This window comes from Muntiacus reevesi, chromosome 3 (assembly GCF_963930625.1).
Source record: "Muntiacus reevesi chromosome 3, mMunRee1.1, whole genome shotgun sequence".
Lineage (NCBI taxonomy): Eukaryota > Metazoa > Chordata > Mammalia > Artiodactyla > Cervidae > Muntiacus > Muntiacus reevesi.
In genome coordinates, this window is record NC_089251.1 from 215073 (window position 1) to 242890 (window position 27818).

The window sequence follows — 27818 nt, forward strand, 5'->3', positions numbered from 1 at the left end:
CACATGCTGCAAGTGAGAGTTTGTGTGCCACAAGTAAAGATTCCACTTGTCGCAAGGAAGATCAAAGGTCCCACGTGCTGCAACTAAGACCCAATACAGCCAAAGAAATAAATGTTTTTTTAAATGTTAAAAAAAGAAAGTAGAAATAGACAACTCTGAGACTTCCCTCATGGTCCAGCAGTTGAGACTCTAAGCTTCTACTGCAAGAGCTGTGGATTTGATGTCTGTTCAGGGAAATAAAATCCCACATGCTGTGAGGTGTGGCCAAGAAGTGAAAAAGAAAAGGAAATAGACAAACTCTCAATTATAGTTGGAGTCTGCAGTACTTTAGGCTTCCTCAGGGACTCAATGGTAAAGAATCTGCCTGCAATGCAGGAGACTCAGGACAAGAGGGTTCAATCCCTGGGTCGGGAAGATCCCCTGGAGAAAGGCTTAGCAACCCACTCCAGTATTCTTGCCTGGAGAATCCCGTGGACAGAGGAGCCTGGTGGGCTACAGTCCAGGGGGTCCCACACACACAGCAGTGCTTCTCTCTCAGTAACAGATAAAGCTTATAGACCGAAGATCAGCAAGGATATAAAATAAGTGAACAATACTATCAACCAACTGGACATAGTGTCATTTATAGCGCGATGCACACAACAGCAGCAGAATGTATGTCCTTCTCAAGTGCACAAGGGGCATCCCCCAAAACGAAGCGTATCCTGATTAAAACCTGAGCAAAGTTAAGGTATCAAAACATACAAAGCATGTATAATAGAATGACTATAATAGAATGAAAATCAGTAAGAGAAAGATGTCAGAAAACTCTTTAATCAGTTGGGAATTAAACACCAAAATCCTAAATAATCCATGGATCAAAAAATCAAAAGGGGAACTTAAAATATTTTCAACTGAATGCAATTAATATGCAACATGTAAGAAAATTAAGAGATGCAGCTGAAACAGTGCTTAGAGGGAAATTTCTAGCACAAATGCTTACATTAGAAAAGAAGCCTGAAATCAGTAATCTAAGCTTCCACCTTAAGTTAGAAAAGAAAGAGCAATATAAACCCAAATCTTGCAGAAAAGAGGAAACAAAAGTTGTTTTTATCCTTCAGTTGCCAAGTCGTGTCCTACTTTTTGCAGAACCATGGAGGACAGCGCACCAGGCTCCTCTGCCTCCCTTTGTCTCCTGGAGTTTGCTTGAGTTCATATCCATTGAGTTGGTGATACTACCTGACTATTTCACCCTCTGTCACTGCTTTCTCCTCCTGCCCCCAATCTTTCCCAGCATTAAGGTCCTTTCTCTGGGTGGCCAAAGTATTGGAGCTTCAACTTCTGTCAACAACTCCAGTGAATATTCAGGGTTAATTTCTTTTAGGATTGACTGGTTTGGTCTTCTTGCAGTCCAAAGAACTCTCAAGGGTCTTCTCCAGCATCACAATTCAAAAAGCATCCATTCTTCAGCACTGAGCCTTCCTCATGGTCCAGCTCTCACATCTGTACACGGCTACTGGAAAAGCCATAGCTTTGACTGTACGGGCCTTTGTGGGCAAAGTGATGTCTCTGTTTTTAATACCCTGTCTAATTTGTCATAGCTTTCCTTCTAAGGAGCACCTTTTAATTTCATGGCTGCTGTCACTGCACACAGTGGTTTTGGAGCCCCCTAAAAATAAAATCTTCCAGTTTCTATTTTTTCCCCATCTATTTGCAATGAATGATGGGACCAGGGGCCAGGATCTTAGTTTTTTGAATGTTGAATTTCAACGTGGCTTTTTCACTCTCTTTTTTCACCCTCATCAAGAGGCTTTTTAGTTCCTCTGCACTTTCTGCCCTTATAGTGGTATCATCTGCGTATCTGAGGTTGTTGATATTTCTCTCGTCAATCTTGATTCCACCCTGTGATTCATCCAGTTCAGCATTTTGCATGAGGTACTCTGCACAAAAGTTAAATAAGCAGGGTGAGAATAATACAACCTTGAAGCACTCCTTTCCCAATTCCGAACCAGTCTGTTGTTCCATGTCTAGTTCTGTTCCTTTTTGACCCAAATACGGGTTTCTCAGGAGACAGGTAAGATGGTCTGGTACTCCAGTATTTTAAAGAATTTTCCAGTTTGTTGTGATGCACACAGTCAAAGGCTTTAGCGTCGTTAGTGAAGCAGAAGTAGATGGTTTTTTGGAACTCCCTTGCTTTCTCCATGATCCAAAGAATGTTGGCAATTTGATCTCTGGTTCTTCTGCCTTTTTTAAACCCAGCTTGTACATCAGGAAGTTCTCATTTCACATACTGCCAAAGCCTAGCTTGAAGGATTTTGAGCGTAATCTTACTAGCATGTGTAAGAGCAGAAATAAAAAAACATTTGGAAACCAAAAAAAGAAAAAAATTATGAAACAAAAAATCGATAGACCTCTAGCAACAGCAGCAGCAAAAAAAAAAAAAAAAAATTGCAGGCCCAAAGGCAGTATCAGGAATGAAAGAGGTCTGTCACTACAAACATGGCAAGCAGATAGGAGAGGAAGGCTCTGGGTAATTCTGTTGACACAAAGTCAATAACTGGAGTGACATGGGCCAAGTCCTCAAAAGCCACAAACTACCAAAACTCACTCAACATGAACTGGATAGCTTGAATAGCCTTATCACCACTAAAGAAATTGAGTCTGCAATTAAATATCTTCTGAAAAAGCAAGTCTCAGATGGTTTCACTGGCACTCACACAAAACATTTAAAGAAGGAAGAGTAGAAATCCCTTCCAGGAGGTGAAGGGGGAAGGAAACTTCCCAACCCGTTCAGCATCAGCCCAGCGCTGTGAACACAGCCGCAGAAATCCTCCAGATGCTTTTACCCTTCTTTTCTGTGGAGTCACTGCAAGCCCCAAGTCAGCCGACACCGAACCACTGCTCCCGGGGGAAATATAGGCTCAGATTCCCGAAAGCACGCAAGTACAAACAGATGGCTTGAAGCTGAGCGCGAAAAGGACACTTGTTTACAGCGCAAGCTGAAACAAGAAGGCAGTGTCACCTTGTTGAACCTCAGCTGAGGACGGGCGGGTCAACTCACTCATGGGTTTGCTGCTCCGTTCGTACACGTGAATGCCCACTAAGGGGATTACAAAAGCAATTTGAGGTTGGTAGGCAAAATTGCAAGTACAAAATCCACAAATAACGAGACCCGACTGTATTAGCAAACAAAATCCAGCAATATGGAAAGAAAATAGTGCACTGCAATCAAGTGAAGTTTATTCTGGTTCAGCATTCAAGAGAAGCAACGCAACCCACCACACCATGTTCAAAGAAGAAAAATCACACAAATGTACTAATGGATGAAGACAAGCACGTGATGAAACACAGAACTCATTCGTGACAAAAACTGGCAAAGGGGACTCCTGCAACTAACGCCCTGCCTCAGGCGCTTCAGGCTGGGAACGAGGCTCCCCCTCCGCGCAGCGGCGTCTTGGCCAGCGCCCAGGCGAGCAAGGGCAGGAAGCGGCACGCACAGAGGAGGGGGCGCCGCTGTCCTATTTCCATGACTGCTCTGTCCCAGGGAGCTCCAGACTCCTGTGACGAGGAGGTGGGCTTGGCAAGGTGGTGGGTGCGAGGTGGACCGCAAAACCAACTGCATCTACCTACCGCTGATAAACAATTCAAAATTGAATTTTAAAAGGTACCGTTTACAAAGGTTCCCCACAAAGATGGAATACTTTGGTGTAGATGCAACAAAACATATGCTGGATCGGTATTCTGAACACTAGAAAAATGCTGATGAGAAGGAATTTTAAGACCTAAACCCTAAATAGAGAGAAGATAAATTGTGGTCGAGGATTGGAAAGCCCAAAATTGTAAAGATACCAATTTTCCACAAAGTGATCATAGATTTTTTGACATAACACCAATAAAACTTTCAGATTTTTTTGTACTTAACGAAGGGCTGACTATAAAATTTACATGGAAGGGCATAGGAACTACATGTTTCTTCTTTCAAGCATGTAGAATGTTTATTTCCATCCTACTACCTCCAAAAGAGGGGCTTCCCTGATGGCTCAGCGGGTAAAGAATCCCCCTGGAATGCAGGAAGCCCAGGAGATGAGGGTGCGATCCCTGGGTTGGGACGATCCCTTGGAGGAGGAAATGGCAACCCACTCCAGTATTCCTGCCTGAAAAATCCTATGGACAGAGGGTCTTGGTGGGCTACCGTCCCTAGGGTTTCGAAGAGTCGTACACAGCTGAGCAAGTAAGCATGCAGGAGCTAGGATAGTTAAAACAATTTTGAAAAAGAAGATTGAAATTGGAGGACTCATACCGCACAGTATTAACTCTGTGCCTGTGTAATCGAGACAGCATCAGGGACAAGAGACAGAGGGGAAACGGGCCCTCTGTCTATAAACCACATGACCGTTTACACGGAGGTGCAGAGGGGTTCACAGAGAAAGGATGGTTTTCTTAAATTTTACTGAAGTGTTGTTGTTTAAGACGTTTCATTGTTTCTGATGCTGAGTACTACCCTATGTTATGTTTACCCTGATAGCTCAGTCGGTAAAGAATCCGCCTGCAATGCAGGAGACCCCGGTTCGATTCCTGGGTCAGGAAGATCCCCTGGAGAAGGGATAGGCCACCTACTCCAGTCTTCTGGCCTGGAGAATTCCATGGACTCTACAGTCCGTGGGGTCGCAGAGTCGGACACGACTGAGCGACTTTCACTTCACTCACTGTTGTTTACATTTTGTAACTCAGCGCGTGACTCAGTTAAACACATGTACAGTCTTGTTCACATTCTTTTCCATCTGGCTTATCACGGGATGCCGAATACAGCTCCCTGGGTGCACAGGGGGACCTTGGTGTTTCTCCGTCCTGTAGATAAGAGTCTGCGTCTACCGATCCCAAACCCCTGGTCCTTCCCTCCGTACTCTCCCTCCCCGCGTGGCACCCACAGGCTTGTTTCTGTTTCACAGGTTGATTTGTATCGTATTTTAGATTCCACATGTAAGTGGTAGCATTTGGTATTTGTCTTTGCCTTTAGGGCCATCCGTGGTGCTGCAAGTGGCATCATTTCATTCTTTTTGGATGCTGAGTACTACTCTATTGGATATATAAATACATGGATGTACCACATCTTCTTTGGAAAGGATGGTGCCTTTGCCATCCATGTGCAGAAGAGGTGGACGTGATGAAGTCACACCTCTTACAGAGAATAATTCAGAATGGCTCATAGATCAAGTCTCATCATGAGACTAGGAAACTTAAGGAGAAAGAAATCTTCATGACCGGGGTTAGGCAAAGAGTTCTTGGTAACAACACAAAAAGACCATCCACAAAAGAACACGCTGATAAATTTGATTGCATCAAGAAGTTAAAAATTACTCTGTGAAAAACACAGCTAAGACAAATTACAGACTGAGAGAAGGTATTTGCAAACCTCGTACAGAAGGAGCTGCACCTAGAATATGTAAAGAATTCCCTAAACTCAACAGGAAGAAACCAAATGGTCCAATCAAAAGACGTGACAGTTCGCCAGAGAGGGTCACATGTGCAGGTGCGGATGTGGGGTCCCCAGCCCCGTGTGAACGGAAGCCGCGGGAGGCCTGAGCGCACATCAGACCAGCTGAGAGGGAAACTGTGACACGGGTGCTAGAAGCACGCAGAGAGACTGCAGAGAAACAAGCTCTCACGCTAGAGAGCATCTGGGCAGGGCTTTAAAATCTGTTTTTGTTCGTTTGTTCGGCTGCGTTGGGTCTCTGGGATCTTCAGTTTCGGCGCACAGACTCTACTCGCGGCTCGTGGCCTTAGCTGCCCGGTGGCGTGTGGAACCTCAGTTCCCTAGCCAGGGATCAAGCCACGTCCCCTGGGGCCCCTGGGCAGCTCTGACGGGAACCGAGTGGTCAGTTTCCAGGCGTGCAGTGCAGCCTGCCTGCACCTCGCAGCTGCGGAGCGGGAGCCCGCGGCCTCCAGCGCCGGGGCTTCAGCTCACTGGGGCAGCCTCCTCGCAGGCCCCGGGGAGCTGAGGGGAGAAGCCAGGCTCGGTTCGCGAGGACAAAACGTCGGAGAGGGGAGCCGAGAGGTGGGGGCAGGGCCGGGCGGCTGTGGTTACACGGGTCGACAGGTGGGCGCAGCAAAGGGGCAACTTTCCTGCGCGCGGGAACAGCCTGACCTTCCCCTCCGGCCTTCCGGCCTTTGCCCGGGCTGAGTCCTGGGCCCCAGGCCTTTGCAGTCACCTGACTCCGACCTGCCCTTCGCCCCGTCCTGGCGCCTTCCCGAGCTGGGGAAGGGCGGGGTCAGAGGGCAAAGTCCCAGCAGCTCCCCGGAGGGACCCCTCTGGGCAGGGGCGGGGTGGTGACCCTGGGCGGGGGCAGGGCCCAGCAGTAAGCAGGCTGGGGGGGCGGTGACAGGGGTGGGGTGGCGCCAGGCAGCTATCGTGGGACAGGTGCCGAGAGCTGGCAGATGGTGCAGCTGCCTCCTCGGGCCTCCTGCTGCTCCTCGGCAGCCTAGGTGAGGGGCGCTCAGGCTATGGGAGCTGCCTCCCAGCTCCTGCCCACTGCGCGCCCTGGAGGTGGGGTGGGCTGGGGTCCTGGTGTCCCTGGTTCCTGCCCGTCCCTGACTTGGCCTGCGGCTCGGGGACAGAGGCCGGCCACCCGCCCTCTCTGAGCCTTGGTCTCCCCCCTGAAAATGGGGTCATGGCCCCACTCCCTCGGGAGCACCTGCGGTCCTGCAGACACAGAGTGGGCGACCTCGGGGTCCTACTGACCCGACCACTTTCTCCGGCCGGGCGGCCGCCGGCCCAGCGCTCCCGGTGGCTGCTGTGCCCGGCCCGCTCAGGGACGCGGGGCGGGGCTGGTGAGACCCTCACTGCTGGGTGAGCCTGGGCCCGCTGCGAGGGTCAGTCGTAGGGCCGGAGAAGAATGTCAGAATCAGATCAGAGAGGCGCGAGGCTGGGCTTTTAAACAGAAACCAGGCGCCTCAGTTCAGAGCTCCTCGGCCCTTTGGGAGACACCGCACTTCCCGGGACCCTCCTGGCTCCACGCGGGCAGCTTGGCAACAGGATGGCCAGGCAGTTTCCTGTCCCCACCGGGTTCAGGCCTGACCCCAGGGCTCTCAGAAGACACCCTGGGAGAGGCCTGGGGTGGAGCCGCAGGGAGGAGCCTGGCGGGTGGGAGAGGTGGGGTCCTGGGAGTTCAGTGTGGAGCTGGGAGTCCTGGCCTGTCGGGGATGGGAGGGGCCGGGGTCCTGGGGGTGGAGGGAGGGGGGTGGCTGGACGGCCCCCGGTGTGACCCCAGCGCCCCCCCCCGCGCTGTATGTGGCCAGCTAGCTTACCACACCGGGCAGCCTCGCGCCTGGCCCCTGCAGCCCGTCTGATGCCACGCACGGGGTTGGGGGGGCACCCCGGCTCTGCAGCGTGGTCCTCGGCCCTGCCCGTTGACCAGCAGGAGTGGGCCACCTGAGCCCCAGGGAGGACGAGGGGCGCTCCAGCCAGCGGAGTCGGGGTGCCCCCCGCGGCCCCACAGGTGCCAGTCCCGCCCCCACCATGGGGCTGACCTGGAAGCAGCGGGTCTTCAAGGCTCTGCTGGGTGCCGCCGCGGTCTCAGGCCTCACCGCACTCCTTCTCATCCTGGTGGGGACCATCAACGTCCTCCTGCCTACAGACACCAAGGTGCGCCCCTGGGCCCTCCCGGGGAAGCTGGGATGGGCTGTGCCTGCCCCACGCCCTCCTGACCCCAGTGTCACCCCCAGTTCGGGATCGTGTTCGACGCCGGGTCCTCCCACACATCCCTCTTTGTGTATCAGTGGCCGGCTGACAAGGAGAACGACACGGGCGTGGTCAGCCAGGCCCTGGTCTGCCAGGCGGAAGGTCAGTGGACAGTCTGCCAGCGGTGGGCGGGGCTGGGAGCTGCCGGCCCCTGCCGACTGGGCTCTCAGCGGGACTGGGCTCTCAGCGGGACGGGGCTTGGGGCAGCGGTGGTGCGGGCTGGAGCCAGGCAGCAGCAAATCGACCTGAAGGAAGAGGGCTCCGAGAGCTCCGGGGAGTCACCCAAGAGGCCCAGCTGGTCAGCGGGTGCTGGGCCAGGGCTCTGGCGTGGGCCTTCCCCAGCCTCTCCCCGTGTGCCTCCCGTCCCCGCCTCTGTCTCTTGTAAGCACACTGGTCGTCGGGGTTAGGGCCCACCCAGGGAAGCCAGGTCTTAGTCTTCAGACCCCTAACTAATCACACCTGCAGAGACCTTTTCGCACACACAGTCCCCTTTGCAGACTCCGAGGGTGAGGGCGGGGCCTCGTCTGTGCAGGGCGACTTTTCCACCTCCCTCAGGCCTGCTCAGCCGCACCAGCCGCAGGGCCTGGGGCCTCACCCTGGGTGCTGTGTTCCAGGGCCTGGAATCTCTTCCTATGCCTCCGACCCTGCGCGGGTCGGCGAGAGCCTGCGGGGCTGCCTGGAGGAGGCGCTAGCACTGATCCCAAAGGCCAAGCATCACGAGACACCCATGTTCCTAGGGGCCACTGCCGGCATGCGGCTGCTCAGGTGAGGGGCTGGCGTGGGGTCCACGCGCCCCTGGGGCTGGGGCGCCACCCGGCCCAGGGAACAGGGGCGGCTCCTGCCAACTCCGCCCCACCCTCCCTGTGCAGCCGCAAGAATCGCTCGCAGGCGGAGGACATCTTCGCCGCGGTCAGCCGGGCCCTGGGCCAGTCCCCGGCAGACTTCCGGGGCGCGGAGCTCCTGACGGGGCAGGACGAAGGGGCCTTTGGTTGGATCACCGTCAACTACGTCCTGGGCCTGCTGGTGAAGGTGCCACCGGCGGCCCCAGGGCGGGGGGGTGGCCTGGGGAGGAGGGGTGGGCCCTGCGGCCGCGCCCGGGACTCAGGGCCCCCGTCTGTGCCCAGTACTCCTTCTCCGGAGAATGGATCCAGCCCCTGGAGGAGACGCTGGTGGGCGCCCTGGACATGGGTGGGGCCTCCACCCAGATTACCTTTGTGCCCGGAGGCCCCATCCTGGACAAGACCACCCAGGCCACCTTCCGCCTCTACGGCGCCGACCACACCGTCTACACTCACAGCTATCTCTGCTTTGGGCGCGACCAGGCGCTGAGCAGGCTGCTGGTCGAGCTGGTGCAGGTGGGCTTGCGTCCTGGGGGGAGGGCGGGGGCTGGCCAGGCCAGGTTCCGAGCGGATCCGTCCTCCTGCAGGCCAGCCCAGGCCTCCTGGTCCGCCACCCCTGCTACCACAGCGGCTACCGGGACACGCTGGCCCTGGCGCCCCTGTACGAGTCGCCCTGCGTCCCGGCAGCAGCGCCCCCGGACCTCAGCCAGAACCTCACTGTGGAGGGCACGGGGAACCCCGGGGCCTGCATCGAGGCCCTCCGGAAGCTCTTCAACTTCTCCAGCTGTGACGGCCGAGCAGACTGTGCCTTCGCCGGGGTCTACCAGCCCCCCGTGCAGGGCCAGTTCTACGTGAGTCCCCCCAGTCTGCCCTCGGGGCCCAGCTTCCTCCCGGAGGCTGAGGGTCCCGACTCCCTGCGCCCTTGGGGACCCTGGGACCCCGGGTGGGGAGGTTTAGGGCTGAGCCCGGCTTGCCCTGGGCCCCACCCACAAGGGCACATCGCCGCTCCCCACAGGCTTTCTCCAACTTCTACTACACCTTCCACTTCCTGAACCTCACCTCCAGGCCGTCACTGAGCGAGGCCAACGCCACCATCTGGGAGTTCTGTCTGCAGCCCTGGAAGCTGGTGGGTGGGCCTGGGCTGCCTTCCCCAACCTGGGCCCCGGGCTCACCAAGGGCGGCGGAGGCGCCTCTGAGCGGGACCTGCCCGGGGTGGGGGGTGGGGGTGGGGGTGTGTGTTGGGAGGGGGGCTCACTGGGCTCCCGGCCCCCAGGTGGAGGCGAGCGCGCCCCCGGGTCAGGACCGCTGGCTGCGGGACTACTGTGCCTCGGGCCTGTACATCCTCACACTCCTGGTCGAGGGCTACGGCTTCAGCGAGGAGACCTGGGGCGGCCTCGAGTTCCGCCAGCAGGTGACAGCTGGGGGGCGAGGGAGGGGTGGGGCTCTGGGGCCGAAGCCCGTGGCCCTGACCGGAGCCCCGGCCGGGGTGTGGCCTGCAGGCTGGCGGCACCGACATCGGCTGGACGCTGGGCTACATGCTGAACCTGACCAACCTGATCCCGGCCGAGGCGCCCGCGCAGTGGCGGGCGCAGAGCTTCAGCATCTGGACAGCCGGGGTCGTCTTCGTGGTGCTGACACTCACGGCCACGCTGGGGGCCGTGGTGGTGCACGTCTTCTGGCTCCAGGACTAGGCCAGCGGCCCCTGATGCCGGCCGCCGAGACCCAGCGCCCAGCCTGGCCACCTGGGCCGGCCCGTCCCCATCAGGAGCCTCGGCCCTCATCCTGGGGGCTCCGGCCAGCCGTCAGACAACCTCCTTCTGCCCCCGGGGTCGCCCTGGCCATAGAGGCTGCGGCGGTCCCGACCACAGCCGCCGGCTCCCAGCACCCCGGCCTGTCTCCCGGGAGCCTCTGCACAGAAGCCAGGCTGTCAGGACCCGTGGGGTACCTGGACTGTTGACGGCAGACTGACGTGTGTAGGGCCGGCTCGGGCCGGGGTGGGCCAGCTCTTTGGGAAGGGTTGGCCGTGGGCCGTGGGGTCTCTGACAGAGCTGGTGTCCAGTTCCATGGGGTTCTCCCGAGCAGCCCACCCACACCCCTGGAAGCCTGGTCAGGCCCTCTCAGCGGTCAAGCCCAGAGACGGGTCACACGTGGGAGGCAGAGGCCTTTATTAAACCCTCCCGGCCCTGGCCTCCTCCGCCGAGCTCCTCAGGCGTGCCGCGCAGCCGGGCCGGCAAAGCTCCTGGGGAAGATGCCGACGCGGCCATCACAGTGGCCCTCCAGCCATGCCTGGTCCACTGTGGGCATCAGCATGTCACTGCGTCTGTGCGCAGACCCCCCGTCGGGCACCCCCGGCCCGGGCAGCGCGGGCTCTACCTTCGCGCAGGACGTCCACGGTGTCTCCCGGCTGCAAGGCCAGATCCTCAGGCCTCTGGGCGGGGTAGACGTGCTGGGCCACCACCTGGTAGAGGGCCGGCCGGCCGCCCACTCCCTGCGGCAGGTTGAGGACTGGCGGGTGAGCTCAGCCCCAGGAGAGGGGCAGGCCACCCCCGCGCCCATCGCGCTCACCCGGCACTGCAGCTGCAGACCCCCGGGGCCGGCCGCGTCCCGCCAGGCCCTCCGCAGCGCCTCGTCCCCAGACAGGGGCATCCAGCGCCCGTCCTCGCTGGGGTCTCGGTAGCTGCAAAGAGACGCCTCAGAGGGGGCTGCGTGGGTGAGCGGCTTCGGAGGGTGTTCACCTCTGACCTCGAAAGCCTCTGACGGGCCCGGCCCTCCTGCAGGGCACGGCTGAGAGGTGCCCAGCCCAGAGCCCCCTCCCCGCCCTGCCACGTCGTCCTGGTCCACCTGAGCTGGGTACGCTGGGCATGGCGGGGCAGGGCCTGGCTCATCAGGGCCCGTAGGCTGGACAGGTCAGCTCCTCTCGGGGCCGTCAGGGTCAGAGTGAGGGCACACTGCACGGTGACGGTCACCAAGGACTCAGAGTCCCCTGAAGTCACGCCCTGGGTGCAGGCAGAATGGTGGTTGGGACCCAAGGTCCCAGGGCCAGCTGGACTTGGCTTCCGGCCCCGGGGGCAGGGCAGGGGCGGAGAGGTGGGGGGTCAGGGGCCATGGACTTGGGAGGCTTCCTCGGCTGGATGGGAGGGGGGCCTGGCCTGGGGCCCCATGTCCCTGGGGAGTGGGGGTGACGTGAGAGCTGCTGGCTCTTACCCCAGCACCGGTGGGTTCCTCGGAGGGACCAGGGCCGGGCCCCCCGGCCGCCAGCAGCCCTGCAAGGAGGAAGGAGGGGGTCCGGGAGTCGGGTGACTGCCACCCCCCGAGGGGAGCATGTCAGAGTAGGGGCTGCTGGAACCCAGCCCCCGGGAACCGCCAGGCCGCCAGCTTCCTCTGTGGAGGACACAGCAGCTGCTCTGAGTGCTCCCCCGAGACGCCCGCCTGCGTCCTCGAACCCTGCCCCCCACGGGGCCCTGAGAGCACCCCGCCCCCACCGCTCAGGACCTCACCTGGAGGAGCCTGCTGGCCAGCGTGATCCCCGTGGGCGCTCTGCAAGGAAAGCCACAAGCTGGGGCTCTGCTGGGCCCAGCAGACCCGGGGGTGAGGGGCGCGGCCTGCAAGATGGCCCGGCTGGCAAGAGGCCACCAGTCCATCCCTGTCACGGGTGAATCTGGAGCATGAACCAGGTCTGTGTGGTCCGGAGATGACAGACAGGCCGCCATGCCTGTGGGCATGGACGTCTTCCCCTGGCCCACTAGGAGGTGGCGGCTGCTGAGGGGCCCTGGCGGCCCCAGGAGGCTGGGAATGAAGCCAGGGACGCACTGGGCGTAACTCTGTGCCGGGACCGCAAGCCACGGGTGTGCTGCGGGTGGGACAATGCAGAGCCCCCAGCCCAGGCCACGCTGACCCGGGAAGGAGACCCCGACTTCAGGGTGGACTAAGTGGGCTGTTTGCACACAAAGCGTTTGGATTTTTATCAGATTTGCTGGCTGCTAAAAGCAGTCAGGGAGCTGCCGCTGTTCTGTCTGGAAGACCTAGTGCTCAGCACAGTGGTGATGAACCGACGGCTTTCAAGAGCACTGGTCAGCCCACCGAGTGGACTGGACCTCAGTGGACGAGGAGGAGGAAGGACCGCCTCATTCTCACTCGAGCCCCTTGATAAAGTGAATGTGTGAAGTAACCACTTTCTCTGTGGTTAACTCTAACTTCCTCACGGCGGCCTCGGGGCTCCTGGCGCCCCACCCCTCGAGGCACACCTGCCCTGAGAAGCCCAGGCCAATCCCTCCTCAGCTGCACACAGCCCCTGGGGCATCTCAGGGAGTCCCGCGTCCAGCAAGGAAGGCTAGGTGACCCAGCTGAGGGGCGGAAGCCTCACGGCTCTGATGCATGCACTGCAGCCCCTCCCGGGTCCGGGGTGGGGAGCACCCCCGGCTCCCCTCTGAGCACCTGTGAACGTCCGTGTGTCCCCAACTCCTGGCATCTGGTCGCTGTGGCTGGCTCCCACGCGGCCCCTGGCCTGCCTAGGGAAGCCGAAGCCCTGTCCCCAGCAGGTGATGACGCAAGTTGCCCAGCCTGAGACCCTTGCTGGGCCCCGCTGGGGCTGGTCCCCAAGCCCAGCCTGGGGTGGGGGCCTTGCAAATGCTGTGGGCCTGCCTGCCGCGCCGGGGCTCACCCACCTCGTGGGTGACCGGCGTGCCGTGCTCGTGGTGCCCAGCCTGGCCGGGGCTGACCTCCATCTCCGTGTCGGCAGGCGTCCTGGGGCTGCAGGGGGTGCCAACTCTGCCAGGGGCAGTGTCACAGGCCCTGGAGGGGAGGGGCCCTCATCCCCAGGTCTCACCCACGGGCAAGGCCTTGTGGAAGGTGGGCCTGCAGAGCCCCGAGCTGGAGAGGAGCACCCCACTCGGAGGGCTGCCAGCAAGGCGGTGTCTGGTGGGCTTTCCCTGCAGCCTGTGGCCAGCCGCACCGACCGGCGCCTTTGGTGCCCCCCCGGCCTGAGCGGGGGTGGGCTCTCCCCCTGGGGTCAGGATGGGCTCGGGGCAAATGGGAGGGCTGAGTGAGGCGGGACGCCCCCTACCACACCGGGACCCTGGACAGTCTGGAAAGGGGGCAGGCCACCCTGGCCCCCGGTTCCCAGCCCTGAGTGGCCGCAGCAGGTCTGCCCAGGAGCTCCAGCGTCAGGCCGGGAGGCAGGCCTCACAGAGCCCCTGCTGATAGGAGAAGTGGGCGCCGACCCCTTCCTACCATGCAGCGGCCCCGGGCCTGGTTTCAGCACAGGCGTCCAGAGCCTGTGGGCACAGACGCCTCCTCCTCAGGACACAGACCCCCAGGAGCCCCGGGGACCGGGCGGCAAGGCTGCAGGGTTTGCACCGGCTCTCACCAGGATGGGCCGCCCCCTAAGGTCAGATTGCAGGGACACGGGGAGCCCCGAGAGGGCTCAGGCACCCTTAAGGGTGAAGAATCCGGGAGGCCCTGACCTGCAAACGCCAGAAGAGACGCGGGGGGCGGGAGGCGGCTCGCCTACCTGCGGCTGCGGCGGGGCGACCCTCTGTGAGTCGGCGGGGAGGGCCGAGGCCAGCACCTGTGAGCGACAGCAGGGGCGGCCGCCTGAGGGGTGCCCGGGGCCCGCTGCCCACCCGTGCCCCCAAGTCCCCCACCTGCCTGGTGGGGGCTGCTGGAGCCTGGCTCATCCGTGTGACTTATTTTCAATACTGCTTTTAAAATGTTCTTATTTAAAAAAAAAAATGTTCTTATTTCAGAGAAACAGTCACCTCCTGTGGTAAGAGCTCCAAGTGGGTGGATTAATGCAGCTCAGAAGTGCCTCCTCCAGGCAGCCCTGCAGCTAGGACGCCCAGGGCATCAGGGGACCCGGGCCACAGCTGGAGGCCAGAGTGAGCCCTCCTTTGTGCACAGGGAGCCCTCTTTCCCTGCACACTAGCCCACCCTGGGGCAAGTTGCACCCCATCAGCCAGCGATTTTGCTGGTGCCGCCTGCCCAGACCCCGGGCTGGGCAGAGGTGGCCTGGCCAGACCGCCCTTTGCCTCCAGGGTCCTGCCCCCTGAGGCCAAAACGCAGGGCAAGGTTGAAGTCAGGAGAGTGAGGCTGGGGCAGGCAGGGCCGTGAGCCCATCTAGAGGCGCTGCCGCCCCTGGGAGCCTCGCGCCCCCTCCCACCCCAAAGCCTCGATGACCCCAGCACTCAGGACAGTGTGAGCTCAGCAGGGCCTGGCCGTCCACCCTGCGGCCTGCTGGCGCCGCTGGCCCTGAGCCTTGGGCCCAAGCAGCAAGAAGCCACCTCCCTTTACCTTGGCCTTGCCCAGGAAATCCACAGGCTCCAGGTTCTCCAGGTGCCGCCTATGGGGCCGGAAGACCTCACCCCTGGGGACCTGCCGAGGCTGCAGGGGGACCTGTCTCTGGAGGGGGCCAGACAGGGCAGCCCTGAGCAGCAGGAGCCACCCCCTCAGAGCAGGACGGCCCGCCCCCCAACCCCACAGCCCGTGGGAGGCCCATCCCTCCAGGACCCAGCAGGCCCCCACCTCCAGATATCTCTATCTCATATGCTTGGTCTTGGGGGGCTGGATGGATGTGAGCCCCCAGACTGCAGGCTGTGGGCCTGGCAAGCCCCCCGAGTCAGCTCGGGGGCCTGGCTCCCCTGGCCTCTGCCTTACCTGCACTTGGCCCAGGGCGATGTCCAGGTCGCTGCGGGCCCCTTCCGGCCCCTTGGAGATGGCGTCCCCCAGGCTGCAGGCGGCCTTGGCCCAGAGCCCCAGCTGGCTCTGCACTGCAGCCACGTTGAACAGCACCTGAGGGGGGGGCGGCGTGACGGCAGGCCCAGCACTCCCCTCCCCTACAGGGCCACCACCTGGCACACCCCGACCCTGCACTGGTCCAGCCCCTCAGCTGCCCAGACAGTCGCCCGGGGCTCTTCCAGGTACCCCCTGGCTCCCACCCTGGGGTGGGCTCTGCCTGCTGCTTTCTCTCCGGACCCCCCAGCCAGAGCCGACCAGCCCTCCCTGCTTCCCCTCTGCGCTGAGCGTCAGGCCATCTCCCGCCTCTGGAAGCACCTGCTCAGCCCTCACGCCCGTCCTGCATTTGGCCTGACCCCCTCCTGCCTGTGCTGCCCTGCTCCCTGAGCCTCCAAGAGTTCGGGGCGCTGTCTGAGGGGCGCCTCTTGTCCGCCCCATCCCCCGTGCTGGGCGATAGCCAAGTCGTCCAGTGCTGCCAGGAGGACGGGGTGCCGCCTGGGGCAGCCTCTGTACCCGCGCTCTGCAGGGCCCATGCACTCTTAGAGCTGCTGCCGCGGGGCTGCCCAGGCCATGGATGCCAAGCCCACACCCCGCCCTGCAGGCCAGGGCTGGGGCCAGGCCCACGCTGGTGGGACTTCCCCCACGGCTGACCTACCGGGACACTGCGGCTCCCAGAGGCTGCGAGGTGGCATGTTTCTGGGAGCAGTGGGAGCACAGGGCTGGTGGGGGGGAGCCTCCCAAGCCTTTCTCTCAGTGCCAGACACTTCCCAGGAGGCCAGGAACTGAGCCAAGCGCCAAGCCCAGGGCAGGGACGCCAGGGTCCTCTGCCAGGCCAGCTCCTGCCCTGCCCACCCCGCCACCTCTCGCTGACCTCCGGCACTGCTCTCTTCTGCTGGGATTTTGGGGCTCCTCTGGCCAGACGGAGCACCTCAGTTAACTCGGGCCCACCTGCCACAGTCACAAGACGACAGGGCCCAGAGCGCGGGGCCTGCAGGACTGGGGTCCTGGAAGGAGCCCCCGGGCTGCCCACCCGCAGACAGCCCCCAGGGCCCAGCCACACCGTCTCCTGGCGGCCCGCTCCCTGCGCGCTCACCTCCCAGGCTTGCAGCTTGAACCGCAGGCCCAGCTGGGTGTAGTCGACGGTGGTGTTGTCCCTCAGCTGGGCCAGGGTGCGCTGGAAGTCCGACAGGGCCTCCTGGAACCTGTGGGCAGCAGGGGAGCCTGGCGTGCGGGCCCCGGGCGGCCCCAGGGCAAGGGCTCCTCCTTGGCCCAGACCCGCCCCCCGCCCCAGCCCCTCCTGCAGCGCGGGGGCAGCAGTGGTTGGCAGGCCTCAGCACACGGGGGCCACACAGACGGGCTATGCGGCATGTGGGCTCCTCCGCCTGCACCCCAGGCCCTCTCCCAAACCTCAGGGTACAGAGTGCCGTGGGCGTGTCCTGCCTGCTTCTGGGGCCTCCGTCCCGCAGGCCTCTCCACCCAGAGCTTGGCTGGAAGCCCCAGGCCCAACCAGGATCCTCATCGCCCCCAGGGAGGCTTCTGGGCTGATGAGAAGGAGGTCACCCGAGAGCCCGCCCGCCCTGTGTAAGGCCGTCTGTGGGCGCCGGGCCTGCCCTGCAGCTCTGATTCCTTCTCTGGAAGGGCCTGCTGCAGAGAGCCGGGCAGGCAGAGGACCCCCGCACCCGCCGAGTCCTAGGATGCGCCATTCCTCCAGCCCTGCCCTGGGTTTCCCGAAGGCAGAATGGGCAGAATCACGCCGTCCCGCAGTCCAGGGTGTAGGAACGGAGGAGGGGAGCCGGCAGAGGCGCTCTGTGACCCTCTTCCACACAGAGCCCAGGGTGACTGTGCGGCCCGGCGTGGAGACAGAGAGACACGCCCCCACGTGACACAATCCTGTCCCCGGGCTCCACGGAGCAGAGGGAGGACCTGGCCAGAGGAGGTGACCGTAGGCAGACAGGAGCACAGGAAGGACTCTGTAGAGACGAAGGGCCGTCAGAGAAGGAAGAGGGCCTGTCCGTGCTCACCTCTCCAGCTGGAAGTTGGCCACTCCGCGCTGGAGGAAGCCGACAGCCAAGTAGGTGTCCTTGGTCACTGCCTGGTCAAATGCCTGCAGACAGAAATGTCTGTGGACTGCTCAGGCCTGTAACCGCGTCACCCCCGTGTCACAGATGGGGATGCCCAGCAGTGGGTCAAGGAAGCCTGTTGGCCACATGACGGTCACCTGCAGGAGAAAGTTTCCTTTGCCTGCCCAGGGGCCTCTGAGTCCAAGGGGTGCAGGCGTCACGGCCTCGATGCAAACCTGCCTGGACTCTCCAGGTGTTTTCTGGTGACCGCTCGGGGGTAGTTAGGTGGCAGCACAGGCCAACTTGTTAACCATGAGGACAAGGAAACGCTCCAGCGTGTTGATAATAGTTAGCTCCACGGGAGGGAGTTATGTTGTCTCTTTCAAGCCCTAGTTTTGGTAGTTCACACAAAAACACACATGTCTCATCTATTAGAATCAGAAAGAACAACAACACGAGTCTTAATATGTGTGTGAAGCCCAGCTCTTCCTGAAACTGAACTCAGAAATGATGTCGTCTATTCCTAAGGACAGCAGCCATCAGTTAAACACAAGCAAAAGGAGTGCATACACCAGCCATCAAGTTAAATACAGGTAACTGGAGGGGTGTCATGGTCCCAGTCTAACAAACCGGGCTGAGTGGGGCTTGATCAGCTGAATCTGACCGAGGTTGAGGGTCAGCAGTCGGGCACTGATGTGGCCGCTCAACACAAGGGAAACCCTTTTATCCGGTCACACAGAGTGGCTGGGTCAGAGCTTCCGGAGGGCTCCTGCCAGACACGGAGCCCCAGCTCCCCTCACCCTGTCCAAATCAGCTTTATTGATTGTTGCCATTCCATCTGCTTTTTAAAATTTTCCAACAAATATGCCTCCACTATTCCATTTCTGATTAGGGTGGAGGAGAATTTAACGTGCACACCCTTGGACCGGAACCTCTGTCCCCTCTCTCTGATTAAATTGAGGTTTAGAGGTGGTAGTGACTGGACTGGCCTCACGCCACTGATCCCTTGGTGTCCAGTGATGACATCCCCATTGCTGGATAACATTTTAACACTGACATTGCTGCTGAGATAACTGCAGATTGGAACACATATGTGAGGAACGACAGGGCAGGCCCCTTGGACATGTTTTCGGTAGCTGTCGCTGTTGGCCTGAACAACGCAGGGCCCTCAGGGACCTGAGCAGTGTGCAGGGTGCTACTGCTTTTTGTCATCGCCCATGGGATGTGCACCACAGTGATGGACCCGGGGGCTTGAAGGGAAGGTGTGGTCCTGCCAGGCCCTCGGCAGAGGCAGGTGTGTGTGCCCATGCACACATCTGGCTCTTGGTTCTGCTTTGGGGTGTGGGTGGGGGACACAGATCTGGGGTTTAGGCACCAGACAGAGACTGTCTCCTGGCCATCGTCACAGGTGTCTGCTGCAGACCTGACCCAAAGCCTACACCTAGGCAACCCTCGCAGGCCCATCCAGCCTCGAGCCTCTGCAGGTACATTAGCACCTCCACCAAGAGCACGGGAGCCGGCACTCACTCGGTCTTTCCGCAGGACCGCAGAGCGGGACAAACAGTCCCCACAAGTGGAGGCTGTGCTGGAGCCTTGCCACCCCATCCTGGCCCTGACACAGCTAACAGGGTCCCCCCTGGACACACACAGGTCCCACCTGCTTAGGTGTTCGCTGAGGCGGAACGCTGGGGTGGGGGAGTGCCCCGGTGGCCATCAGGGAAGCAGGGTGGGAGCCCTGGGCTCACCCCTGGAGCTATGGCACCGCGCGTTGCCACCCCACCCCCAGCCCCGGCCACCAGGAGCAGAGAGCTGCATCCCGCGAGGTGGGGTGTCTGCGACCAAGCCTGGGGGCCCCTGGCTCACCCGCAGCGCGGCCTCCGGGTCCCCGGCCAGCAGGTGCACGCAGCCCACGTTGAAGCTCACCCTGGCGGGCGGCTCCGAGACGCTCGAGAAGAGGCGCAGGGCGCAGTCCCAGTCCCCGCGCGCCACGGCCTGCGCGCCCTGGTGCCAGTCGCGCAGCAGGTCCCCGAGCGAGGGCATGGCGGAGTGGACCCCGCCTGGCACCACGCGGAAGTCGGCGCTTCCCGGCCAGATCGCGGCGGGTGCAGCGAGCGGCCGTGAGGGTCCTGCCCGGGGGTGTTGGGGTCAGAGGACCGCAGGACCGCGGGGCCGGGGCCCGGGAATCCGGAGACCAGCGCGGGCCGCGGGATCCCTCCGAGGCGGACAGAAGGGGCGAGGACCTGCTCCGGAGCCAGGTACTAGGTGCGGGCGGGGCGGAGCGCCAGGTGCGCCGGGAAGGCCCACAAGCCCCGCCCTCCTGACCACGCCCCCGAGTCGGCCCCGGCCCCGCCCCCGAGCCGGCCCCGCCCCTCTGGACTTCCGTCCAGAGCTCCCGCGCGGGCGCTTCCCCGCCGCCGCTGACAGCTCGGAGTCGGCCTCGGTGCGCTGGGGAAAACCATCCGGGCCCGCCTCTGGCGCCGCTGCCGCGGCCGCGCCAAGGTTCCGGGCGGACCCTTCCGTCTCAGGTAAGAGGCCCGGGGCCGGGCCGTGAAGCGATCCTGGGGCCTCGCGGTCCGGCACTGGACGCGGGTGCCGCTGGGGGGGGGCCGGAGGCGGGTCATCCGTGGGCCCCGGGCCGGCGCCGGAGGGGCGGCTGGGGGCTCGGTGCGGAAGTTGGCCGTGGCCCCGGGCCGGTGACCCTGTGGAGGCGTACGTCAGGCCCTCAGCCCGCCGGGCTCGGCCCGCCGACGGGGACGTGTGAGAGCCCCGGGCCTGCCCGGCCCGTTTCGGCGGGGCTCCCTGTGTCGGCGTCGTACCCGGAACACTGGAACCCCCTTCCTCCCCACGGAGAAAGCGGAAGCGTCCAGGGCTGTGCGCCCGCCCTCGGGGCGCTGGGCCTCTGTCCGGGGGAGGCGGGGGCCCCTCTGGGTGCCGGCCCCCGGCCCCGCTCGCGTCCCGCGGGGCCCCCTCTGCGTCCCACGCGTCTCACTCTCAGCCGCGCGGTGCCCCAGGGCCTTCACAGAGGGTGGCCGACGAGGAGGACGCGCTCCTGCAGCTGTGGGGCTGCATCTGTCCGAGGAGCCCACAGGCTGGGAGCGCCCCAGCGTCTCTCCCCGGGGACCTGTCTTCGCTCTTTCCGCCTCAGCTGACGGGATGAGGTTCCCCCGAGTCACGGAGGGTCTGCTTTCTGTCGCCTTGTCTACCGTTTTAAATGTTAATCTCATCTGAAAAATGCTTTCACCGTAACATGGGACTTTGACCAGACACGGGGCGCCGTGGCCTCCGGATGCTGGCGCAGGAACGTCGCCGTCTTTGCACGAACGCTGGAGACGCTCCTGGACACAGGCTGCGCCCCTGTGCCTGAGCATCCTCCGGGGCCCGGGGGGCATGTGTCCTGGGCGGCTGGCAGAGAGCCCCCTGCCTCCGACTCTGGCCACCCTTCCTGCTCAGCTGGGGTTGAGACTCTGCTTCCTTCCCTGAGGACCAGAGTCGCTGAGGACAAGCCAGCAGGGCTGTGAGACGATGCTTGTCAAGTGGGAAGGCCTCCTGGGCCGCGTGTCCCCGAGGAGGCTGCTCTCTCACCAGTGGGGCGCTGAGGTTCCCAAACTGCCAGCCGGGAGGTGGGCAGAGCCCCCACCTCTCACGTGCTCCTCTCCTCCCCGAGTTCCCGCGTGGACGCTCCCTTCCTCAGACCAGACCTCCCACCCCCCAGCCTCCCACAGCCCTGCCCGGTCCAGCCTCAGGACCCCTGCCTCCCTCACAGCCCTGAGGGTCCCTGAGCTCACCTGCGCCCTCCCACCCACCCACTTGGGCCTCCTCCTTCCTGCGGCCCCCCACCCACACCCATCCTTGCAGCTCATGCCCTCTCTCTACCCACCAAGCCCCCATCCCCCAGTTCAGTTCACTTCAGTCGCTCAATCGTGTCCAACTCTCTACAACCCCATGGGCTGCAACATGTCAGGCCTCCCTATCCATCACCAACTCCCGGAGTTTACTCAAACCCATGTCCATTGAGTCAGTGATGCCATCCAACCACCTCATCCTCTGTCGTCCCCTTCTCCTCCGCCTTCAATCTTTCCCAGCATCAGGGTCTTTTCCAGTGAGTCAGCTCTTCACATCAGGTGGCCAAAGTATTGGAGTTTCAACTTCCGCATCAGGCCTTCCAATGAACACCCAGGACTGATCTCCTTTAGGATGGACTGGTTGGATCTCCTTGCAGTCCAGGGACTCTCAGGAGTCTTCTCCAAACCACAGATCAGAAGCATCACACTCAGCTTTCTTTTTGGTCCAACTCTCACATTTATACATGGCTACTGGAAAAACCACAGCTTTGACTAGATGGACCTTTGTTGGCAAAGCAGTGTCTCTGTTGGCAAAGTAATATGCTGTCTAGGTTGGTCACAACTTTTCTTCCAAGGAGTGCCACCCACACTCTTGCCCAGTCCCTGGTCCCTCTGTCCGGGCAGGAGCCTGGCCCCGCTGACCGGTCTCTGTCTGCTGACCTGTGTCTGTCCACATTGACCACAAGCCTCAGGTGGGTCACATGGGTCCTGCCCGGGGAGCTCACCCCTCCCCTGGCCCAGTCCCTTCTTTTCCCTCCTTGGCCTCACCTCCACCCATCCTGCCTCCCAGCTGGAAGGGATCCCTGGTGCCTGCACCCCAGATCTGCCTCCTCCCTCGGAGCACTGCCCCATCCCCAGCGTGTCTCGCTGGGGTGCTCCCCCCGGTGCCATTTCCCCTATCTATGCAGACGTCCTGTGTTTCTTCCCACCTTGGACAGAAAGCCCCCACCCTCAGCCCACGTGTCTCCTTGCTCTTTTACAGCCAGACTCCTTTGAAGAATTGGCAGGATTCAGCGTCTCCGTTTCCTTTGCCGGGTGTCTTTTAGATACTGAGATGTGCTTCACAAATCACAAAGCTCGCTTTTAAATGTACAGTTCCGTGTTTCTGTCACAGTCACAGAGCTGTGCCACCGTCGCCCCTGATGTCCCCACTGCAGTCCCCCCGTCACCCCTGCCCCAGGCAGCCAGTTGTTCAGTGTCTGCTTTCACCTCTTGTGGACAATTCGTATAAACGGAATCATAAAACATGTAGGTTTCTATCTGGCACCTCTCCCTCGGCATCATGTCCTTGAGGTTCGCGTGCATTGTAGGAGGGCCAGCGCTTGCTTCCTTTTCAGGCTGTTACAGCCATTGTGTGGATGGACCCATTTTGTTGATCAAACGGACTCTTTGTCTGGCTCTTGTGAGTCACACTTGTATGCAGCTGTTTCTGCGGCATTGTGTTCTCTGTTCTCCTGGGTGCACACCCAAGAGTGGCGTTGCTGGGTCAGGTGGTCACTTGGTGTAACTCTTTGACTGTCCATAATTCTTTTAGAGTTTTGCCAAGAGAACACACCGGTAATAGCAAACACCCTCTTCCAACAACACAAGAGAAGACTTTACACATGGACATCACCAGATGGTCAATACTGAAATCAGATTGATTATATTCTTTGCAGCCAAAGATGGAGAAGCTCTATACAGTCAGCAAAAACAAGACCGAGAGCTGACTGTGGCTCAGATCATAAACTCCTTATTGCCAGGTTCAGACTTAAATTGATGAAAGTGGGGAAAACCACTAGACCATTCAGGTATGACCTAAATCAAATCCCTTATGATTATACAGTGGAAGTGAGAAATAGATTTAAGGGACTAGATCTGATAGTCTGATGAACTATGGATGGAGGTTCATGACGTAGTACAGGAGACAGGGATCAAGACCATCCCCAAGAGAAAGAAATGCAAAAAAGCAAAATGGCTGTCTGAGGAGGCCTTCCAGATAGCTGTGAAAAGAGAAGCAAAAAGCAAAAGAGAAAAGGAAAGATATACCCATCTGAATGCAGAGTTCCAAAGAATAGCAACGAGAGATAAGAAACTCTTCCTCAGCGATCAATGCAAAGAAACTGAGGAAAACAATAGAATAGGAAAGACTAGAGATCTCTTCAAGAAAATTAAACATACCACGGGAACAGTTCATGCAAAGATGGGCACAATAAAGGACAGAAATCGTATGGACCTAACAGAAGCAGAAGATATTAAGAAGAGGTGGCAAGAATACACAGAAGAACCATACAAAAAAAGTCTTCACGACCCAGATAATCACGATGGTGTGGTCACTCACCTAGAGCCAGACATCCTGGAATGCACAGTTAAGTGGACTTAGAAAGCATCACTATGAACAAAGCTAGTGGAGGTGATGGAATTCCAGTTGAGCTATTTCAAATCCTAAAAGATGATGCTGTGAAAGTGCTGCACTCAATATGTCAGCAAATTTGGAAAACAGCAGTGGCCCCAAGACTGGGAAATGTCAGTTTTCATTCCAGTCCCCAAAAAATCTAATGCCAAAGAATGCTCAAACTACCGCACAATTGCACTCATCTCACACGCTAGTAAAGTAATGCTCAAAATTCTCCAAGCCAGGCTTCAGCAATATGTGAACTGTGAACTTCCAGATGTTCAAGCTGGATTTAGAAAAGGCAGAGGAACCAGAGATCAAATTGCCAACATCCACTGGATCATTGAAAAAGCAAGAGAATTCCAGAAAAACATCTATTTCTGCTTTATTGACTATGCCAAAGCCTTTCACTGTGTGGATCACAATAAACTGTGGAAAATTCTGAAAGAAATGGGATTACCAGACCACCTGACCTGCCTCTTGAGAAACCTGTATGCAGGTCAGGAAGCAACAGTTAGAACTGGACATGGAACAATGAACTGGATCCAAATAGGAAAAGGAGTACATCAAGGCTATATATTGTCACCCTGTTTATTTAACTTATATGCAGAGTACATCATGAGAAACACTGGGCTGGATGAAGCACAAGCTGGAATCAAGATTGCTGGGAGAAACATCAATAACTTCAGATATGCAGATGACACCACCCTTATGGCAGAAAATGAAGAACTAAAGAGCCTCTTGATGAAAGTGAAAGAGAAGAGTGAAAAAGTTGGCTTAAAGCTCAACATTCATAAAACTAAGACCATGGCATCCAGTCCTATCCCTTCATGGCAAATAGATGGGGAAACAGTGGAAACAGTGGCTGACTTTATTTTTCTGGGTTCCAAAATCACTGCAGATGGTGGTTGCAGCCATGAAATTAAAAGACGCTTGCTCCTTGGAAGGAAAGTTATGAGCAACCTAGACAGCATATTAAAAAGCAGAGACATTACTTTGTCAACAAAGGTCCATCTAGTCAAGGCTATGGTTTTTCCAGTAGTCATGTATGGATATGAGAGTTGGACTATAAAGAAAGCTGAGCGCCGAAGAATTGATGCTTTTGAACTGTGGTGTTGCAGAAGACTCTTGAGGGTCCCTTGGACTGCAAAGAGGTCCAACAATCCATCCTAAAGGAAATCAGTCCTGGGTGTTCATTGGAAGGACTGATGTTGAAACTGAAACTCCAGTATTTTGGCTGACTGATGGGAAGAGCTGGCTCATTGGAAAAGACCCTGATGCTGGGAAAGATTGAAGGCAGGAGGAGAAGGGGACGACAGAGGATGAGATGGTTGGATGGCATCACTGACTCAATGGACATGGGTTTGGGTAAACTCCGGGAGTTGGTGGTGGACAGGGAGTCCTGGTGTGCTGCGGTTCATGGGCTCGCAAGGAGTCGGACATGAGTGAGTGACTGGAGTGAATGCTTCTTATTCTTGATCCTGCCGGGGCGCCACCCAAACGCCTGTTGGGGTTTCTGGCGGCCTCATGTGACTCGTCCCCGCTTGGCGCCTGGCCTCTGGGACACATGTCCTTTGGGTCTCCTGTGTTCCCCGCCCTTTCCACCTCCTCTGGGTTCTGTCCTGGGGCCTCTCCTCTGGCTCCCCCAGGTCCCTTGAATTACCCTCTGGCTGTCCTCTGTGCCCACTACTCTTGTGTTTTTCTATTTTCACAATAAAAGGATGAGAAAAGGGACCTCCCTGGCACTCCAGTGGTTAAGACTCGACGCGTCCAATGCAGGGAGCACAGGTTCCATCCCTGGTTGGGGAACTAAAATCCCACATGCCCTGAGGCACGGCCCCCAAAAATAAAGATGAAAGAAGCACCATCGCCGCACCTGCCCCTGCGGTACTGCAGCTCTGCCCCCGATGGCCCAGAGCTGGAAGCAGCGTCGAAGCCCCTCGGGCATGCTGGCCAAGCAGCCTCTGTGTCCCCGCCACAGGAGCCCACTCCACAAAAGGGCTGGGCACTCAGCACACATGGCAACTCGTAGGGGCCAGACTGTGGCTCCAGCCGTGCAACGTTCCTGAAATGACAGACGATGTGGTGGAGGCGCGACCAGCGTTGCCAGGCTCACTCGCAGATCAGGGCCTTGGGGCGACGGCAGAGGGCAGCGAGGGCCCCATGGCACTGCCGTGCCCTGGCTCTCCTCTAATGCACGCCATGTCCTGCTGTGATTTGGGGTGAAAGGTAGATGGGACGTCTCTTTATTATTTCTGACAAGTACATACATATCTATAGTTATCTCAAAATGTTTAATTAAAAAAATCCTTTAGAAGGTTTCAATTACAAGTTTTTCTGTTTTACAGATACCCTGAAAGTTGGAGTGATTCAATGACCTCTAAAGTTCTTCCAGCTCTGAAGAAGGTGGTTCAGAAACACTTGGTTGTGCCTGAGCTGAAATCTACTCCCCAGTACCGGTGGAGGCGTTGGGAGCAGCTTCCATCAGGACCCTGTCGCGCCTCTGGCTGCTCCTGTCAGCAGCGCTGCTGAGGCCATTTGCAGCACACAGCTCACACGTGAGTGAGGAAACACACACCAGAGCGAGCCTGGGAGAGGGAGCCGCTTCCTGAGGTAAGGACTCAGCTCAGAGGCCAGCTTAGCGCTGGAGCTTGCTTCCAAAGAAACTTAATAGCTGGTTAATTCTGGAGCTCACGGCTCAATCAAATGTGCAGGAGTTTTGGATATTTGGGAATTGACTTTAGCCCAAGACAAAGGGTTGGGGTTTTTTGTTTTCCCTTTTTAAACAATGGGCACATCCAAGAATAAAGCCAAATGCCACATAAGATTTTTCTCTCAGAAGATTAACGTAGGCTCACTTGTGACAGAGGCACTTGGTGTCCAAAGTCACCATGTGGAGCCTGGGCCCCTGGGCTGCGTCCGTCACATGAGTCCGTGGAGAGCCTCTTGACCCAGCTCTGGATGACCACATTTCCCAGGGGCTCAGCACACCCACTGCTTCAGCTGCTCACGGACCGCCGACCGTGAACCTGTATACTGGGACCCGGCCTGCCCCCCAGGGAGCCTTGGGGTGGGGGAAGGCAGCACGACGGGAGGGCACGTTCAGACGCAAGCAGGGCTCCCCCGCCCAGCAGTCTGCACGCCAGGGCAGCCTCGCATGCAGGTGGCTCAGGGTTCGTTTCCTGGAGGTTCAGAGCCGAAAGGAGACTATAAACAGGAGAACTTGTAGTTCGGTCCTGCAGGACGAGTAGGGAAGGGCTGCGTCTCCAGGGAGCCGGGCGTTGGGTGCCCCGGACCTGCAGGCGGCTCCTCACCTGTCTCTGCTCTCAGACGGAGCCCCTTGTGCGGTTTCAAACCAGAGGCCACCTGCTGCTGCTCCCCAAGCCAGTTCCCACTTGCAGACCCCCTGCACAGCCGTGTGGCGTCCTGCCCGTGACAGCTCTGCAGCCAGGGCCCACCCCCAGGTTGCGCCCCCATCTCCAGGAGAAGCCAGGACGCAAGGAAGGGGGAGGAAATGACGCAAACCGGCAGCGATGGACCTGGAACCAGAAACAGCCTGTGAAGAAGAAGCATGTGTCACGTGGAACAAACGGAGGAGCGAGCAAGTGAGCGCGGCCCAAGCCCGGCAGGTGCGGCTTCTGCAGTCCAGAGGGAAGGGCCAGCCTGGGGGCTGCGAGGGAGGAGGAGGGCCAGCCAGAGGGAAGAGGACTGTCAGGGCTATTAAGACAAAAGACAAATCCAAGAAGCCTGCATTTAACCAGAAAGTATTCATCTCTGGTGGGGAAGCAATCTGGGTGCCACCCCTTGCCCCAAGTCAAAAATAAACAGAAGACACAGAAGGAAGCAGGTGGAATTAATACAGAGAAAAACCTAGAATGAAATGATGCCGTTCACAGCACCATGGATGGACCTAGACGTTATCATACTAAGTAAAGCAGGTCCAAGACGGCAGCACATGACATCTCTCACGTGTGGAATCTAAAATGTGACACAAATGAACTTATCAATGAAACAGAAACAGACTCACAGTTGTAGATGACAGACTTGTGGTTCCCCAAGGGGAAAGGGGGTATAAATTAGGGTCTGAATTAACAGGTAAACCCAGCTCTGTATAAAATAGATAAACAACAAGGACTGTTTACTGTCCAGCACAGAGAACTATATCCAATATCTTGTAATAACCTATATTGGAAAAGAATCTGAAAAAATATATATCTAACTGAAGGAAAAAAAGAGAAAAGTTCATTAAATACTTAA

General features: G+C 58.9%; 3 protein-coding genes across 12 annotated transcripts in view; 2 read left to right on the forward strand and 1 right to left on the reverse strand.

The window, feature by feature from the left end:
• The first annotated feature begins 7275 nt into the window (after nucleotides 1-7275).
• Nucleotides 7276-10257, forward strand: ENTPD8 (ectonucleoside triphosphate diphosphohydrolase 8). Of its 2 annotated transcripts, none has more exons than XM_065927997.1 (9): nucleotides 7276-7621; nucleotides 7702-7819; nucleotides 8332-8482; nucleotides 8587-8746; nucleotides 8842-9072; nucleotides 9144-9407; nucleotides 9572-9682; nucleotides 9830-9967; nucleotides 10056-10257. In XM_065927997.1, the coding sequence occupies exons 1-9, from the start codon at nucleotides 7496-7498 to the stop codon at nucleotides 10245-10247; spliced, it is 1491 nt and encodes a 496-aa protein (XP_065784069.1). In that variant the 5' UTR covers nucleotides 7276-7495; the 3' UTR covers nucleotides 10248-10257. The 2 variants fall into 2 exon arrangements, with proteins under 2 accessions (XP_065784069.1, XP_065784071.1); XM_065927999.1 differs by having other exon boundaries at nucleotides 7756-7819.
• Nucleotides 10258-10701: 444 nt separating this feature from the next.
• NOXA1 (NADPH oxidase activator 1) lies at nucleotides 10702-19658 on the reverse strand. 2 transcript variants are annotated; one of them, XM_065927996.1, is made up of 14 exons: nucleotides 19209-19658; nucleotides 17307-17389; nucleotides 16379-16487; nucleotides 15208-15342; nucleotides 14845-14952; nucleotides 14066-14122; nucleotides 13786-13829; nucleotides 13221-13347; nucleotides 12054-12093; nucleotides 11761-11819; nucleotides 11398-11552; nucleotides 11122-11233; nucleotides 10930-11044; nucleotides 10702-10850 (listed from the first exon to the last, which is right to left on the reverse strand). In XM_065927996.1, the coding sequence occupies exons 1-14, from the start codon at nucleotides 19383-19385 to the stop codon at nucleotides 10762-10764; spliced, it is 1410 nt and encodes a 469-aa protein (XP_065784068.1). In that variant the 5' UTR covers nucleotides 19386-19658; the 3' UTR covers nucleotides 10702-10761. The 2 variants fall into 2 exon arrangements, with proteins under 2 accessions (XP_065784068.1, XP_065784067.1); XM_065927995.1 differs by lacking the exons at nucleotides 13221-13347; nucleotides 13786-13829 and having other exon boundaries at nucleotides 10702-11044; nucleotides 11122-11552.
• Nucleotides 19659-19717: 59 nt separating this feature from the next.
• Nucleotides 19718-27818, forward strand: part of EXD3 (exonuclease 3'-5' domain containing 3) — a 114114-nt gene continuing 106013 nt past the window's right edge. For 4 of the 8 annotated variants that reach the window (XR_010662273.1, XR_010662274.1, XM_065927990.1 and 1 more), the window contains exons 1-2: nucleotides 19719-19870; nucleotides 25910-26174. The gene's annotated coding sequence lies outside the window, so the exon portion shown is untranslated. Of the gene's footprint in view, nucleotides 19871-25909; nucleotides 26175-27818 lie in introns of all 8 variants that reach the window. The other 4 variants (XM_065927989.1, XM_065927992.1, XM_065927993.1 and 1 more) reach the window with 3 other exon arrangements.

Bases quoted from the DNA above. Each gene is read 5' to 3' on its own strand.
- ENTPD8 (XM_065927997.1), top strand. From the start codon at position 7,496: ATGGGGCTGACCTGGAAGCAGCGGGTCTTCAAGGCTCTGCTGGGTGCC. The intron at 7,622-7,701 runs GTGCGCCCCTGG...TGTCACCCCCAG, and splicing joins TCCTGCCTACAGACACCAAG to TTCGGGATCGTGTTCGACGC. The intron at 9,073-9,143 runs GTGGGCTTGCGT...GTCCTCCTGCAG, and splicing joins TGCTGGTCGAGCTGGTGCAG to GCCAGCCCAGGCCTCCTGGT.
- NOXA1 (XM_065927995.1), bottom strand. From the start codon at position 19,385: ATGCCCTCGCTCGGGGACCTGCTGCGCGACTGGCACCAGGGCGCGCAG. The intron at 14,953-15,207 runs GTAAGGCAGAGG...GGCCCCCTCCAG, and splicing joins TCGCCCTGGGCCAAGTGCAG to AGACAGGTCCCCCTGCAGCC. The intron at 14,123-14,844 runs GTAAAGGGAGGT...TGTCGCTCACAG, and splicing joins ATTTCCTGGGCAAGGCCAAG to GTGCTGGCCTCGGCCCTCCC.